The 18,475-nt window shown below is 43.9% G+C and overlaps 1 protein-coding gene across 1 annotated transcript; it reads right to left on the bottom strand.

The window, feature by feature from the left end:
* Positions 1 to 7,556: 7,556 nt before the first annotated feature.
* On the bottom strand, positions 7,557 to 9,419 carry LOC309851772 (C-C motif chemokine 4). The gene is made up of 3 exons (XM_082707432.1): positions 9,126 to 9,419; positions 8,507 to 8,621; positions 7,557 to 7,940 (listed from the first exon to the last, which is right to left on the bottom strand). The coding sequence occupies exons 1-3, from the start codon at positions 9,199 to 9,201 to the stop codon at positions 7,853 to 7,855; spliced, it is 279 nt and encodes a 92-aa protein (XP_082563558.1). The 5' UTR covers positions 9,202 to 9,419; the 3' UTR covers positions 7,557 to 7,852.
* Between the last annotated feature and the right edge of the window lie 9,056 nt (positions 9,420 to 18,475).

The raw sequence follows: 18,475 nt of genomic DNA, 5'->3' as shown, positions 1-18,475 counted from the left end.
GAGAGAGGGCTGTGGGGGTGAGCAGGGTGAGCCGAACACAGGACAGTACTAAGTGTTCAAAGGGGTTGGAGTAAGAGATCTGCCCTCTTTTCTACACCATTTACAGGATCTCAGAGAAAGGGGCACAGGGGTAAAACCCCAATGACTGTGGGAATGAAGACAAAGTCTGCTTTGTCCTTGGTGGTCAGAGGTGGGACCGGCACCTCCTGGCCGCCTCTGGGGAGGCCTGGATGAGGAACCCTATGATCAGAGAAATACTAAGCCAGCCCAGAGTCAGAGGAGGGCTCTCACACCCAGCTCACACCCAGCATCTCATAATCTTTGGATGCCCAACGGGTGCAAACATCAGGAACGACTCTTCAGTCTGGAGGAGGGACAGGGAACCTGGAGAGGACAGAGCAGCTCATTACAGGGCAGAGATCAATGGACCTGGGCAGCACAGAGCACAGAAAGAGCAAGCCCAGATCCAGTCCCTAGGGGGCTGGCCAGATCCCAGGCTGCTGGTTGTGTGGCCTGGGTGAGTGTCCAGAGCCCGGCCAGACAACCTTAAAGAACTTGCAGCAGAAGCCTCCAGTATGCTGGTGGCAAGTGGAGGACTCTCTTTTCTCCTCTAAAAGGGACCTGAACATGACTCTAATCATCTACCAAATAATCTTTGAAAGTTCATTTTTACGGAACAAACACATGCATTAGTGCTTGCGATCAATGAGTCAGACCATCAGATATATCTAGAGTAACCCTCCAGGAGCTACTCAAATGTTAGCAGTTTGTTGTGTATTTTTCTGAGGTCTTCATCTATGCTTTTATAAACACACATATGTGTATAAACAAACACATCATTTTTTGGCAGAAATAAAGTTATACATATTATTTCACTTTGCCATGATGTCTTAGAGAGCTTCTAGGTATCTTTTTTTCACTATCTAAAATTCTATTAATGAATAGTTCATAATTTATTTAACCAAGATTCAATTGTTGAACAGTTAAATGGTTTTTGGTTGAGTTGGTTTTTTTTTAATTAATTTATTTTTTATTTATTTTCAGCATAACAGTATTCATTATTTTTGCACCACACCCAGGAGTTGGGCTTTTTTTCTGGTTATTATAAACAATGTGCTACTTATATACATCATACACTTTATATGTACTTCTTTGCTTATATATGTCAGTATTTCCCTCAGATTAGTTGCCTAAGCATGGAAATACAAAAGCTTCATTTCCTGTAGGTTTGGAAGATGTTGCCAGATTGTCCTCCTAAAAGACCACACAACTTACACTCCTCCCATAATGGAAGAGACATCGATTCCTCCCAAACTAACCCAATACATTTGTAATCTTCCTTCCTCAAGTTAAATTTTTTAAAGAATTTATTTATTTATTTGAGAGAGCATGAGCAAAGAGGGGGAGAGAGAGAATCTTAAGCAGACTCCACACTGAGTGCAGAGCCCAATGTGGGTCTCAATCTCACAACCCTGAGACCATGGCCTGGGCCAAAATCAAGAGCTGGAAGCTTAAGTGACGGGGCCACCGATGTGCCCCTTCAAGTTAAATATTTAATGGACTGTTTCAAGCTGTGTTCCTATACCCCCCATGGCATGTGTCCCATCTGGGAATGTGGAGCAGGAAAGTCTCACCACAGTCATGAAGAAACATTTAATTAATGGAAATTACATAAGACAATATAATCTGGTGTTGACTACTCTGAGTTTCTAGTAAGAAGCAAAGGGTAATGATGGCCTGAGACCCTTCTGCAATAGCATGCACATCAATATTGGCAGGTGCGAGGTTGCTAAGGAGGGCCTCTTCAATAATGATGGGAGGACTTGACCTTCCTTAAGCAGGACTGTTTCTCAGGCCCTGTGCTTGCTCCCTGTCCGTCTTCTCACCCATCTCACCAAAGCCTCACGAGCCTGTGGGGTTACCTCCATGGGCATCCCTGTGTCACAAATGAAGAGTCTGAGACTCCCAGAAAGTCCCTGCTTTGCAGACACTCCAAGCCCACCACGGAATCTCCAATGGTGGGGTCCAGAAAAGCTCTCCAGATGCCTGTCATTTACATCGATGGGAGGAACACATCACCCACCTGATAAAACCTGATTTCTTTGCGACAAACAAAACAATGTCCCTACTGCTACAGGGATGGCCTCAAATCTGGGGATTTAGCAAGTCCTTATGACACACTATCATTTGAAAGGGCCAGGTGCCTACAGCAGCTGTCAGACATACATAAAAAATTAAAGGAAAAGACTGAGTACAGACATTGGGAATTATCAGAAGTCCTCAGTCTGCAAAACCCAGCCTTTTACCTGTAGCCATCAGAGTTTTATTCCTTGGTGTGTGTGTGTGTGTTTCAGGGTGGCAAGTGAGACCTTGGAGTATAGGCACTTCCATGTCTAGACTCCTAAATTGACTAGAATTCCATTTTTCCTGGAATTCCATATCCCAAAGAGTCATTTCTCATCCCTGCCAAATCCTTCAAACACCTAACTGCACGCTCAGCCCACCAGCCTCAGACCTTGCTCACGGTGCAGCTTTGTCCTATGGCATGACAAGCCGAGGGTGAACAGCAACACATTTTGTTATAGGGCATAAGACTTGGCTAGGACAGAGATGAGGACATTTTAAGTCAAATGGCATAGAACCAGCCAAGGAAGTCTCTTTTCAAAAGCTCAAGGAAGGGGCGCCTGGGTGGCTCAGTGGGTTAAGCCGCTGCCTTCGGCTCAGGTCATGATCTCGGGGTCCTGGGATTGAGTCCCGCACTGGGCTCTCTGCTCAGCAGGGAGCCTGCTTCCCTTCCTCTCTCTCTCTGCCTGCCTCTCTGTCTACTTGTGATTTCTATCAAATAAATAAATAAAATCTTTAAAAAAAAAAAAAAAAAAGCTCAAGGAAGAGTTTTGTGTCCAAACTGAAGTTGTCCAGCTGGCAAGAACTTTGTAAAGTGTAGGTGTGCCTGGATGGCTCAGTTGGTTAAGTGTCTGATTTCTTATTTCAGCTCAGGTCATGATCTCAAGGTCATGAGACTGAGCTCTGTATCAGCCTCTGCTCAGTGTGGAGTCGGCTTGGGATTCTCTCTTTCCCTTTCCCTCTGCCCTGCCCCTCACTCTTTCTCTCTCTAAAATAAATAAATAAATCTTAAAAAAAAAAAAAAAAGGAAGAAGAAGAAGAAGGAGGAGGAGGGAGTCCCCAGGCCATTCTGTTAGGATCAAGCCTGTCTTCTCCTAAAAAAAAAAAAAAAGATGTTCTCTTTTCTTCTGAATGTATATAGTTCACACAATTTTCATATATCTAAAAATGAAACTATTTTTAAAAAAATTTTATTTTATATTTTTATTTTATTAAATTTTATTAAATTTATTAATAATAAATTATAATTATATATAATAATTATATAATAAATAATAATTAATTTTTATTTTATTAAATTTTATTAAATCTATTAAATTTTATTTTATATTATTTTATATTTATTTTATAAAATAAATAATTTTATTTATTCATTTGACAGACAGAGATCACAAGTAGGCAGAGAGGCAGGCAGGGGGGTGGGGGAGCAGGCTCCCTGCTGAGCAGAGAGCCCAATGTGGGGCTCGATCCCAGGGCCCTGAGATCATGACCTGAGCCGAAGGCAGAGTCTTAACCCACTGAGCCACCCAGGCTCCCCTGAAACTATTTAAAATATAGAAAATTCACTCATCAATTTGTCTCTCAATTCCTACATCTTTTTCCATTTTCCTGTCTGCACGGACTCTATGGGAACCTAAGAGGAGAGGCATTTAGAAGGGAGGACAGGGGGAGACACCTGGAAAAAAGAGAGAGGACGAAGCCCTCAGGTCTGTGCAAGGTGTGTGTGGAAAGCCACTCAGAACCACCATGTGGCCACCCCGGCTCAGCCATCAGGAAGAACTGTGGTTTCTTCCTACCATCTGTTGCTCATTTTATATCCTCGGTCACTGTTTCTGCTGGGTCAGCTCCTGGCCACCTAGGAGGAAAGTGTGTATGTCATGGGAACATAACAGAAGAGTCTGGGTTGGAGTGGAATGGGGAGAGAACACAGAACTTGCATGACCTGGAACATGAAGAAACAGACCCCCCCAAACTGGAGAGAGAAATGGGGGATGCAGACATTGCAAAAGAGTAGGTTTCTGGTCTCTACCCAGAAACCTGGTAAAATAAGTGGAAAGTCAGATACCAACTCCCTGACCTCAGGCTAAGAAAGGAAGTTTCGTGAAGAAAGGAGAAAGGAAGAACCAGTCTCTTATTGTGCAACAAGTGAAGCCCCACATTGCCCCATGGAGAGGATCCCGCCCTGTCGTCGGTAATTCCAGGCTGAAGCACTTCTTCACCAGGGTATCCGGGTCTCCTGCAGCCCTCCCTGGAGCTCTGGCCTCTAATGAGCTGAATTCCTCCCTTCCAGTTTGCGCAGGGGCAGGGAAGTGTGGGGAGAAGGGCTCCCTGTGAGAGAGGAGACCCAGATTCTGGCCCGAACTCTGCCCTCTCTAATGGTGAAAAAAAGAAACAAATTGCGGCTCCGCTCCGGGCTTCATTTGACAAATAAGAGGATGGACTCCTTCAGATAGGAATCCAAAACCCCTCTCCTCCCACTGATACCCCCAGAAGGCCACTCAAGAAGAGGCAGGCTTCCTCTTAACCTAGCTGGCAAGTTTGTACCCTTGGTGAAGTTTCAGCCTTCGCATTTAGCTGCTACAGCAGACCCTCCTCTGGAGATGCCTCACTTCATTATAATACATTGCCTTGGAATGTGTCCACTTCACCCTGAGTTTCTCCTGCAGGGAAGTTGGTCTCATCTTCTAGAATGTTCCATTCCCTTCCGCACTGAGGAGGGAGTGACTTGTCGGTTGGTGATTATATCAGTTTTCTATTGCTGCTGTAACAAATTAATACCAACTTGTTTCCCTGAAACAATGCTCATATATTCTCTTAAAGCTCTGGAGTTCAGAAATCCAAACGTTTCCCTAAGTGGAAATCAAGGGAATCAACAAGGACTGTACTCCACCCAGAGGCTCTAGGGGAAAGCCATTTCCTTGCTTTTTCCAGCTTCTAGAACCGCACTCTTGCATCACTTGACTCGTGGGCTCTTCCTCCATCTTCAAATCTGGCCGTGTAGCATGGGTTGTCGCATTAACTTCTTCTCTCCATAGTCAAATCTCCCTCTGCCCCCTCTTATAAAGATGCTTATGACTCCATTTAAGATCCAGTCAGATAATCTGGGAAAATCTCTCCACCTCAATGTCTTTTACTTGATCACATCTACCAAGTTGTTTTTTGCTGTATAAGGTAATCTTCACAGTTTCTGGAGATTAGGATGTGCATATCTTGGGGGCCATTCTGTCTACCATGGTGATCTATACCTTGTCTCAGGCCAGGGGATTATCCATTTTCTCTCCTAATCCCTTCCCTCAGAACAGAGTATGTGTATCTTTCACCAAAGACCACACCCTGTCTTCCAGGCTACTTCCAACCCCCTCCGTTTGCTACTTTAGGTTGTGCATTTAGGACAGGGTCATCCAATGGAACTTTCCACAATGATGGAAATGCTTTATATCTGTACTGTCCATCATGGCAGCCACAAAGCTAATAATGTAGCTAAGGAGCACTTAAACTGTGACTGGTACAACTGAAGAAATGAATTTTTAATTCTATTTAATTTTCATTAATTTTCTAAAAGATTTTATTTATTTATTTGAGAGAGAGAGTGAGAGAGAGAGAGCATGAGAGCAGAGAAGGTCAGAGGGAGAAGCAGAATCCCCATGGAGTTGGGAACCTGATGCGGGACTTGATCGCAGGACTCCGGGACCATGACCTGAGCCGAGGACAGTCGCCTAACCAACTGAGCCCCCCAGGTGCCCCTAATTTTCATTAAAATTAATAAAAATTTAAATAGCCACTTGTGGCTAGTGAAAATATATTGGACAGCTCAGGTGTAGGCAGATGAAAAGCAACAGCCAAGCCCAGTCAGGCTCTGGGATGAAGGAGGTGGCTAATGCAGGGCAAGGAAGAAAATTGGCTGTTGGCCCCAGAGAGGTACATGGGCCCCATTCAGCTTTTGACCTGGACTAAGAACATTCAAATGATTTTTAAGGTAGCTCCTCTTCATCCACCTCACACAATGAGTCATCCTTTAAGGGACCACAGAGCCATGTCACATGGAGCAGAGAAAAGGGACTAACCTGGGATGTGGCATTGGCTAGAGTCCTCTGTCACACACTCACTGAGTAAGTCACTTCTCAGTCCCCTGCTCTGTTTCCATAAAATGAGTTGGATCAGATGATCTGAAAGGGCTCCTGAAATTTTAGTAGACTAAAATTCTATGTCCCATGGATCAAGGTTTGATTGTACATATAATTCTATTTCAGGCCTACATTCTCTCTGACCCATGTAAGAGAAGAAAAAATTTTAAGTAGTCTCCGTATCCAGCGGGGAGCCCAACATGGGGCCTGAACTCACAAACCTGAGGTCAGGACCCTGAGATCCAGAGTTGGATGCCCAACAGACTGAGCCACTAAGGCACCCCTGTAAGAGGAAGTCCTGAGTGAAGAATTAAGGAGATGAGATGTGGCTCTAGGTTACTCCTGCAACCGTCCAGAACCGGATCTGACAATCTGACATTCATTCTTCTGTCCTCATGACAATACTTCACATTTGCTTTGGCTTTTCGAGAGCTGATCACTAACTAACCTCATCCTCGTGATGACCCTAGGAGGAGAGACACGAGGCCCATTTTAAGTGAGAATGCTGAGACTCAGAGAAGGAAAGAATCTTCCAGGTGTCAGGCCCCATCATGGGTAACGTACATGTCACCTTACAAATGCCCTTCGAGGCCCCCACTTCCCAGGTGTGAAAATTGAGATCCAGGAAGGCAAGATGACTTTCCTCACGGTATGTGGGTAATAAGCTAGGCAGACCCATTTTTCTGACTCTGAACTACGTCTTCCTCCCTCTACATTGTGCTGCCGCTATTTACCACGTCCCTGCAGGACACTGACCTGTAAGCCTTAGCATCACAGCTCTCCTTCTGGATCATCCTTTCATCATGCTCCCCAGAAGACCTACAAGCCTTAGCAAGTCACGTCACCTCTGTGCCTCTGTTTCCTCATATGTGAAACTGGAGATAACCAGTCCCCACTTTACAAGGGAGTTAAAATCCCATTGAAAGTGTTAAGTGAGGGCGCCTGGGTGGCTCAGTGGGTTAAGCCTCTGCCTTCGGCTCAGGTCATGATCTCAGGGTCCTGGGATCGAGTCCCGCATCGGGCCTCTGCTCAGCAGGGAGCCTGCTTCCTCCTCTCTCTCTCTCTGCCTGCCTCTCTGCCTACTCGTGATCTCTGTCAAATAAATAAATAAAATCTTTAAAAATAATAATAATAAAATTAAAAAAAAGAAAGTGTTAAGTGAGGTCATGTCTTCAGACCTGTTAGCCCCTAGTAAGCACTCAGCAATTGCTCATTTTTATTGTGTTTGGAAACGGTAGTTGGTCCCAGTCATAATGCAGGGCAATGCCCTTCACCCCCCAATCAAATTAAAATGCAAAGAAATGTCTATAATTTTTAAGAAGTTTTATTTTGAAAACACATGGAATCAGTTACATTTTCCACATATCTACAATAGCAGAGAAACCGTGACGGTAGGCCATCCCCATGGGGGATAAAGTGTCCTTTGGCAAAACAAATAGTAGAAATAACTTCAAATACAAAACACAGCACATAATAAGATTAAATTAAGAGAAGGAATGGGCGATTGAGAAGAGTCATGAGTGTGGAGAAGGTGTGTCTCATGAGAAGAGTCGGGCTCAGGTGAACTTCCCCTGGAGACCTCCTGCACCCAGATGTGGAGCAGCTCAGTTCAGTTCCAGATCGTCCATGTATTCCTGGACCCAGGCCTCGCTAGGGTTAGCACACACTTGTCTGCCCCTTTTGGTTTGGAATCTGTGGAACAAGGAATGGACAGATTAGAATCCCATGGATCCTTGCCTATGGTAGGTATGTATCTTCCTCTGCTTGACTAGGGCTCATGTTGGACAGCTCTAATGATGGGGAAACACTTCCTGGGGTGGTGCTAGAACTGGGCTCCTTTTAACTTCTATTCTAGATTTAGTTCCACCTCCTGGGTTGCCCAGATTAGGAACAAATGAATTTTGCAATCAGTAAGGATGCATCAACCCATTCATTCTCTCTTGCCCCCAGCAATGACTTTTCTGTGTATGGTTTAAGAAATCAGCCCACATCTCCTATCATCTTTTTTACTTTCCCTGGTTTCCTGGCTTCTGGCTAAGTTCCTCCCCCAGAAACCTCTTTCTTCTCCCTTGGATCCGACCCAGCCCTCTCCAGACTCAACAGGTGACTTCATAACTTGATCCTCTCTGACTTCTGGGAGGGCTTCAGCCCTGAGACCAGCCTCCCTACTGCTTGATTCCACATTCCCCCAAATAGATCCCCTTTTCTCACCTACCCTCACCCTTGCCTCCTAGACCAACCCTGGGCTTGATACTCACACCACGGCTGGCTGGGAGCAGAGGCTGCTGGTCTCGAAGTAATCGGCCACAAAGTTTCGAGGGAGCTTCCGCAAGGTGTAAGAGAAGCAGCAGGCGGTGGGAGGGTCTGAGCCCACTGAAAAGAAACGCAGGGGTGAGACAGAAGCTCTATAATGACCTGTTAATTCTGGCTTCTAATCATAGATATTCGGTGGCCATCTCTGTAGGATGACCAGATCCCCAAATATGGTCCCTTGTATCCAATCTCACTCACCCTAAGAAGGAGTATTATTCTGAATAGAAGAACATAAGAGAAAGGCATGAAAGAATTCTAGAAGATTGGAGCTGGACTGAGTCTCAGGGTATGTGTCTACCATCCTCCATTTTACAGATGGGGACACCAAGGCACAGAAGGAAACAGGAACTTGCTTAAATGAGTCTACTTGTTGCTATTTCTTAAGAAACCAGGAACTTGCCCATTACTTAATGTCTACCAGATTCTACATTTAACAGCAGGCTACTTGGAAATCTTCCCGTCTCCCTTTTGTCCAATCCCCACCGTTAGATCAGCCCGAGCTAGAAAAGTCAGCACTGCCTCCACCATGACTCTAGAAGTTAGCGGCTAGAAGAGTGGACCTACTTGGTGCTGAGAGAGCCGGGGTGGAGAAGGCAGCCACGAGCACGAGGAGAGAAAGGACGGTCACGCAGAGCTTCATGGTCTTGAGAGAGGAGAGGTTTTCCTGGAGCTGAGACTCTCGAGTCCAGAAGCTTCAGAACCCGACTGTGTTCTGTGCTGAAACTGATCTGGGAACCGCTCTTTATAGAACTCTGAGGCCTCCGACAGAGGTGGAGGCACAGGAGGGCAAATGGAATTTCCAGGGTAGAGATGATGTCATGGTGCCAATACGGAAACTGAAGCTAGCTGACAGTGAGCAGCCCTTCACAGCTTCTCTTCCCCAGGGCGATGTCATCACTATGGGGGGGGGTGGTAGTGGAGAAGAAACGGGCTGCGCCATAGAGGGAAGTGGTACACCAAAGGCAGTCATCAAGGCTGTGGAGAGAATTGCAAACCCAAGAGGAAGGATGAAACATTCACACCTGCCAGAGAGGCTTGCAGATGAGAACCGTGCTGCTCCTGGGGGTTAGCACCTCCAGAAACTGGAGGCTTCACGTCAGTTTTTCCAGGGCTTCTGCAAGCCTGGCCTCAAGAAGGAAGGGGTGGCCGGGGCTCCATGTCCCATTCCTGGGACTCCTTCTGCTGAGCTGAGTGACCTTTGTACCCTGTATTTTCCTTGGGCATAAAGAGAGAGTCCAGCATTGACTGTGCAGAAGGACCAAGCAGGGCAGCTCAGGAACATTTACAACTTCTACTTAGAGATTTATGATGGGCCAGGCACTGGGCAAGCTGCCACGTACACATGACATCTAACCCCACCATACCCCCGAGCAGGACTATGATTATTCCCCTAGGGCAAGGAGGATCACACAGTAAGATTCACTATCTCCAGACCACAGAGCTGTGAAGTGGCAGTGCCAAGATTTGAACTGAGATTCATCTGATTCTAAAATCTATTTTCTTTCCACCCCATTGCTTCCAGTACAAATACAGAAAGTGACCACAAAGAGAGAAAATGTCGACCACTAGGGCCAGTGCCACGCACAAAGACATGTCTTATTAGGGCCGAAATCAAAAAGGAGTTTGGATTGGCCCATCCCAGAACAAGAGGGAAACAGAAAAGAAATAATGATTTCAGTATGTTTAGTTGACTGATAATAGAAAACGGGATAAAGCTCAGGAAGAATTAAGTTTGGAAGACCCAAATAAAGACTGCTTCTCTAGTGTAAAAATGGGATCAGAAATACCTAGCAATGAGCTTATCCATGTTATGGATAAAATGTGTAATCCAAGCATGTGGGTGTTCCCCAGCCATCCATAGGGAATTCCTTGCATTTATGGAAACCCCTGCCTGGTTAGGCACCTGCTGCTGACCACCTGAAGTTTACAAAGACCAAGAACACAGTAGTTCATGGAGTGGGACATGCAGGGGCAATTTCAGTGGTTGGATCAAGATCTCTGTCCACCGTCGTCTCACCCACACTGACCCATCTGCTCACCCCTGCCTCTATGGCTACCTGCCTCTGCCCTGAGAAGGAAGAATGAAGAGGGAAAGATGAGAGCCAGGCCTCCTGGGTGCTGTACAAATGTGGGCTAGGAAGGATCAGGGTAGCATTTTGGAGTACTTCAGGGCTACTAAATAAAGTTCAATGTCATCTTACTTCATCACTCCCCAACCACCACCACCTATACACTCACAAACTCTACTTCTCTTCTCCATCCTGTCCTTACGCTTTTCTTTGTGCAAGTCTTGCTTCCAACGTATCAATCTTTACCAAGTCCTCCATCTCCAGCTCTGAGGTTCTGCGATACTTTGTCTCTCCTGGTTGATGGGATTTCATGTTCATGCATCAAGCACCTTGCCTTAAGGGAAGGAAGATATGTCTTAATGTTCCCCCAAATCTACAGACTTTGTTATTCATGGCATTTCCATTCAACTCAGTTGAGTGGTCATCTGCTGAAGGAAGCCCCAAATCTGCCCTCAGAAGTTTTAGTCTAGTGACAGTGTAGACAGTGACAGAAATAACGATGTCATGAGATGGAATAAGGTAAGCATCATATCAGAGGTAGAAACAAAATGTCAGGGAGCCAAAGGGTAGAGAAGGCCATCTCTTGGCTGTCAATGAATGGTCTCCAGTCAAGTCTAAACCCCACTGTGCACTAAGAAGGAGCACTTGACATTCAACCAATGACCCTGTCATTGGAGTCCTCTGTCTGACATGGAGTCCTCTGTCTAAATGAGTGGGGTGTGCTGATCTTCAAGCTGTGGAGGGATTACGAAGTCCTGTTCCCTGGAACAACAGGACAATGGTCATAGGTAAGAATGGGTAATTAGTCTACATTGAGCCACACAATGAATTTGACTGTTGACTTTGGCTTCCTAGCCTTGCTTTGACCTTTGGCTCATGGAGATAAAATCTTTTGTTTGTGAAGGTCCCAACAATAATGCTGTGTTCACACCAGTGAAATTCTACACCAAAAGTACAAAGGCTTCTATCAATATGTTAAGCTGAATCAATGATTTAAATGATTTAAATCTGAGATTTATGCATGGAGGTTATTTCTAAGTAATAGTCAATAGAGAATGAGAAAAAATCCTTCTCAAATACACAACAAAAAAAGGGCTCATCTTCTTTAGAGAACTTCCCCCACCTCTCTTCCAACTAAATTCTGTATCTTCCTCTATGCTCCTACAGCTCTTCCAGAGCTCCCTCCTTCATATCAACTAGAACATATTTGGTTGTCTCCCTCTCTGCATCAAAGGGAGTTCCTTGATGCAGAAACCATGTTATGCTTATCTCTGTGTACACAGTAGGTATTCAATAGACATTTGCTTAATAGGTGTCCAGAGGCAGCCAAACTACCAGTTTTAATTGGAGGGGACGTGACAGGTAACATGGAGTCAGGATGTGAACTCCATTTAGCTAAATGAAGTACAAATAAACTGATCATTTTGAAAAACTATCCAAAATGTGGTTCCCCAACCTCAATGGGGTAATTCTCTTCTTTCTTCTGCCTGCCACCCACATACCCAGTAGTTTTATCATCAAGGAAACTTTTCTAGACTCAGCTCTTTCCAGTTTAGGGTTGTAGGAGTGGCAGCAAGAGTTAACTGGTCCCACGGATCCCTGTGTCCACCTCCTCACTTCTGAGCAGGGAAACCCTTCACTTCCCCTCACTCGTGGTAACATAGAAGTTTTGCCTTTTATGCCCTTGCTAGCACTGTGCTCATAATTCCATTTTGGGCACTTTCACATCTGTCTTCTCATCTTGTCCTCCCAGCTTCCCAGGGCTACACACAGGACCACTAGCTACAGCAATAACAGGACCTTGCAGAGGTCCCGGTACTTTTGATTTCCCCCAGCAGATCCTCACTCATGGTTTTATTTGATCCCGATCTGTTTTGCCATTATGCAGATTAGGAATACAAACTCAGAGTAGTTCAAAGACTTAATCAAGGTCACACAGGATGTGTGTCAATAACCAAAGTCTTCCAACTCCTGGGTTGGAACTTCCTTTACAGGTATGACCCTCTGAGACTGTACACATAGGAAGTCCCAGAAGGTACCAGACCCTCTGAAGAGATTACAAAGCTGTTGAGGAGCAGGAAACAGAAGCAATCAATCCTGACATTCTGTGCCCACCTAGAAGGAAAGTACTGAGATGCATGAGGATTGGGGAGACCATTGGGTGTCAGGGCCAAGAACACTAGCCTCTAGGATGTGGAATGCCCAAAACTAGAGAAGTCCTTGTGAGCAAATGTTGAGACTGGACCACCAACATGAGCTAACTGTGTGGTCACTTTGCCAAGACAATAAACCAATATAGGTAAATCCTTTGGTCTTGCCAATGTGGTAGTCAAGTTACTCAGGGAAATGGGAGCAGAAACTGGATTGTAGAAGGAAGAAATAAGTACATTATCCAAAGTGTGGGGGCTCAGGATGGAATCTGTAAGACAGGAAGGTGATCGAAGCAGTTCATCAGAGATAATCACTCCACCCCTCAAGCCAGCAGACTCACTCTTCTTAAAGAGGAAATGGGTCTTCGTCACCTACCACAGCCTGCTCTTTGCAGTCAAGGGTGGAAGTCAGTGACTTTAGGGATGTTCATTTCCTGAGAGAAGGTTAAAGCCTCACCAGGGTTCGGAAGACTTTCAGTATTCTTTAGGAAGCATCTTTCTTCCTTCCAACAGTGCTTTTATACCTGTTTCAAGCTCTTTCCAGTTTGGTCACAGAGAATATCTAATAAGAGAAGAAATCTAATTCAATAAAACCTTACTGAGTGTCTACTGTATTCTGGGCACTGTTTCAGGCATTGGGGATACATGCTTTGGAAGGTGATGGTGAAATGTCAAGAAAGGGAACGCCTGAGTTTTGTTTGTTTGTTTTTTTCCATAGAAAATATACATCAACACTCTACAAAAATTAGAAAACATAGGAAAGCATAATAAGAAAACAAAAATGAGCCAGCATTCTGTATATGATTTTATATTTTACTATTGTCCATTACCATTTTTTCTTGAACTAGTATACCTTATTTTTGTTACTTTACATTCTTCCATGTCATTAAAAAACACAAAGTTTACTCCAAATGGGCATGCATGGTATTTCATTGCATGGATATACCAAAATTTTATTAAAAATGTTATAATTAACCATTCTGTTACTTAGGTCAGGCCATGTAGGTTGTGCTAACATTTCTCTATTATAAATTTAGCTTAGATCTGAAGAATGATTAACCAGGCAAAAAGTATAGGGCTGGGGTTTGTCAGTCAAAGACCAAGAGACCTGTGCCTTTTTTAATACATGAAATAGATTAACTGGAATAGTTCAGTAATATCTAATGATAGATAACATTAACATAACGATAGTAACTAACACTAACACAGCGCTTACAAGAGCCAGTAACATTTAAAGCCTGTTATTCATATGTTATGTTATATGTTATACATATATGTTATGTTATACATAACATTCATAGATGCTAATGTGTTTTATCCTCCTGGGGGGTCCTCTGAGGCAGGTACCATTATCCCCCCTCACACATGAAGAAACTGAAGCACAGAGAGGTCATTAATTTACAGAAGAACACAGAGCTATTACATGTTAGATTTGGAAGCGACATCAAGGAAGTCTGTCTCCTGAGGCACCTGGGTGGCTCAGTGGGTTAAAGCCTCTGCCTTTGGCTCAGGTCATGATCTCAGGGTCCTGGTATTGAGCCCCACATCAGGCTCTCTGCTCAGCAGGGAGCCTGCTTCATCCTCTCTCTCTGTCTGCCTCTCTGCCTACTTGTGATTGCTCTCTCTGTCAAATAAATAAATAAAATCTTTTCTTTTTAAAAGATTTTATTTATTTACTTGATAGAGAGACAGTGAGATAGAGCATTAACGAGGAGAAGGTCAGAGAGAGAAGCAGACTCCCCATGGAGCTGGGAGCCTGATGCGGTACTCGATCCCAGGACTCCAGGATCATGACCTGAGCCGAAGGCAGTCGTCCAATCAACTGAGCCACCCAGGTGTCCCAATCTTTTTTTTTTTAAAAAAGGAGGTCTGTCTCCAGAGCACAAGTAAATCAGAAAAGGGAAATGTGCTTACTATAAGTTTATGTTAATAATAAATTTTTAAAAATTTAAAAATTATGTTAAAAGCTTAAAAACCAAAGTTCTGTTATTGTGATGTAAAATGTCTTACAATTTAGCATTCTGCATGTCTTTGAAGAGTAGAATCCATGGGTTTCCCTTGTCCTTAGAAAATTAAGGGAATTTATTATACCATGGCTTTCCTTATTTGTTGTAAATACTCATCTCTGCAGCTATCATGGGATGTACCCGTGCTTATAGGAATTCACTCTGCCCTGTGATCTCCCAGAAGGAGGAGCAGACACCTCATTCATAGAAAGCAAAGGAGAGGCCTGCACTTTTAAGGAATTACATGTGTTTCACAGGACTGAGTCTGAGTTTCCAGGAAGTCTAAAAGTGGCAAGAAACAGACCAAGGAGGGAGGCGGGGGTCAGGTCATGGAGGGGAAGCTTCCATTTCATGTTGGAAACCATGCAGGGTATTTGAAATATTTTCAACAGAGAGAGATAGAGACTGATTTGAGTTTTAGCAAAATCACTTTGGATGGCATGCGATGGGACAGACTGAAGAGAGGCAAAACTGGAAGGAAAAACAGTTAACAGGACACTCTTACAGCACTAAGAAATGATGAGGCAAGAAATGATGGCAAGAAATGATGAGGTCCTGACCTAAGATAGTGGTAGTGGGAACAGTGAGAAGTAGACATACTTCACTCCAAATACAGTATAGATGCAAATGAGAGGGAGGGAGGCGTCAAAGGTGAGTCCCAGATTTCTGGCTTGGAAGCTTTGTAGGTAGAGATGCCTTTTACTGACTGGAGAACAGAGAAGGGGGAGCAGGGTTTGATATAATCCAATACCAAAGGGATTCCCTGCTCTATTACATAGGCAATATGGCCAGAGGAGAATGATAAGAAGAGTCCAAGATCACAAAGGGCCATGCTATAGAAAGCAGGGGCCCCATTAATGAGACACTGTCTCTCTAGGATGGGATATAGTTTCTGCCTACCTGAAAGTGGGGCCAAACCTTTAAAATGGGAGCCAAGGCTAGGTCAAACAGTTTGTTATTATCAGCAAGCCTGTCCATGGAGCTCCTGCTGCTGAAGGGAGAGAGTTGGGACCAACGCCCAAGACAGTGGAGCCACAGAGCCAGAAATGGGAAGGAAACCCATCCAGCAGGGCCAGGGCATGGGAAGCAGTGAAGGGGTGAACAGTGCAGAACAAGGCAGTGACGTTGCAGAACATGAACTGTTCAGCCAAAATTCCCTGCACTCGTGGCTAGGATGCTCTCTTGGACTGGAATGGGACCTCAAAGAGGCTGGAATGAGCCAGAAAGCAAGGACATAAATGAAGCCCCTCCAAACCGAAAGGTCCACAATGCTACTGTTAGCTACTTGGTGTCACCCCCACATGAGAGAATTTGGATGCTCCACCAAAGAACAAGACCTCGACACCAGGACCCTTCTGATTCTTTCCTTCCTGTTAGTATGTCAGCTCCATAGTGGGACTTTGGGCATAACACACACTGTTGGTCAAATCAGTGATTTATTCATTCCTTCACCAAATATTTATTAAGCTCTACTATGTGTCAAGCCTTGTGGTCACCATTGGAGATAACCTGCCAAAAAACAGACAGGGAAATATTAAACTGACCAAAGCCATCTGTGTGAGCCTGGGAAAGTCATTTCACCTGGTAACATCAACTTACCACCTAGGAAATTTCTAAGACCCACTCAACCAACTCAACCATCCGAAGTCGTCTTACAGTTTTCATTCAACATATGCACATCAAGCACATACTTTGTATACAAGTATATTATTTTCTCATCTAGGAAAAGCACATAGGACAAAGGACTATTTTCTGATTTGAGGATTAATATGGAAAGACTTCCAAATATATAAACACTAAGATAAAATTGAATATTCAGTAAAGCACCTTTATTAGAAGAACAAAAATTATAAGGGATATGATCTCAGACAATTCATCATGTTATAATAATTGTGTGCTAGCCTTTGGTTTAAGTTAACCAATAAGACATGATTTGAATTTGGTTAAAAATTAACAGGACATGGTTTCAATGTTTGGAGAGAAAATTGCATAAATAACACATTACAAAGCAATGTGGCTGGTGCGGTAACTAAAGGTCCACTATCAGGAAAGAGGTTGATTCAGCAGTTTCCAGTTCCTTCTTCTGGCCCTCCCAACTGATAGCATCCAACTCTCAGAAACTGAATCACAAGTTTGAAGGGGGTTCCCCAAGAAGTGAATGAGAGTGTGCAGTTCAGGGTATCAGCTGAGGGCTGGGGAAGAGGGGGCGGGCAGAGGAGAAGGCATTGAATATGATTTAGAGTTTCCACTGAAACAAGTGAGACTCCTTTTTTGGAATTAACAGTAACAAGGGAAGACACTTAGATGTGAAGCCCAGGGTAACCTGCCATTGTCCTTGATCTTGCCTTAGCCTCTCCCAAGATTAGCATTAGCAATCCTAGATTTGGGATGAAAAGAGGGCACATGTATTTTGTTTGTTTAAGATTTTATTTATTTATTTGTCAGAGAGAGGGAGAGAGAGAGAACAGGCAGGGGGAGCAGCAGGCAGAAGGAGAAGCAGGTTCCCCACTGAGCAAGGAGCCCAATGTGGGACTCGATCCCAGGACCCTGTAATCACAACCTGAGCCCAAGGCAGATGCTTAACCAACTGAGGCACCCAGGCATCCCGAGCCCATGTGTTTTAAGAGAAGGTCTTATAGGCACACAGGAAGGAGAGAATTCCTAAGGTGTGACCTCATTTTGCTTATGTCTTACTCTCACCATTGTTCTAGCCCCTTCTGGAGGACTTCAAAACCCTCCTGATTTGACCCCAATCTAGTTTCCTTGTCCCTGTTCACTCTGCCACGATACAGCTACACTAAACTTCTTGCTCCTCCCTCTGAACTGGCAAGTCCACACCTGTGACTGTACCAGTTGGACCTCTTACTGCTACCCCCCCCCCTTTATATGTGTTCGAATCCTGTGTACCTTCCAAGACCCAAGCAAAGTTCCTTCCTTTCTGTGATGTCTTCCCCAGACTGTCCTGAGGGAGGTGATTTCTCCCTCCTCCTGGTGCTGTGAACCTCCATTAATTTTTCTCCTAGGAATCTTGGCACTTTCTGCTAAATGCTATAGTTGCCTGTTTATATACTCTACCTGCTCCTATCAGACTGAGAGCATCTAGAGGACAAAGGCCAACTGTGCATTAGGTTTATTAATTATGTAATAATAAAATAATAAAAGATAGAAAAGAAAAAAACATGTCGATTTGCCTGAAAAGGAGACCTTTTCACCCCACTGAAATTATGACTGGAGAAGAATATGAAAATTGCTTTGAATTTTTGTCAAAATTTATGTAAATATCACACAGGTTCTTAAAAGAGTTCAGAGAAATGGAAATCAAAACTTCATGTTAACAAAGACCATTGGACAGAAATGTCAGTATATCAAAAATTTCTTTCAAACTAACAACTTTCCAAATGGTGATACTGTAAATGTTTTAAAACAAAATGGGTTCATAAATTGGTAGGCTGACCAGGAAAGTAATATATTCTCACTTTAGGGAAAAAAAAAGTCTAGAAAAAGGGGAAAACAAAAAAATTAATTATCCATAGACCATAGACACAAATATAGCTATTGTTGGTGCTTTGGGACATTTATTCCCAATGCTTTTTGTTTTTCCCGTTCCTAGTGTTTACATCTATATCCCAAATATACACGTGGTTATAGTATTTGTCGTACATGTATGGCTACACATACATACACATATT

Source organism: Mustela nivalis (assembly GCF_964662115.1).
Source record: "Mustela nivalis genome assembly, chromosome: 17".
Classification (NCBI taxonomy): Eukaryota; Metazoa; Chordata; class Mammalia; order Carnivora; family Mustelidae; genus Mustela; species Mustela nivalis.
Note: the sequence above shows the minus strand (reverse complement) of the source record. Positions and strands in the feature narration are given on the sequence as shown.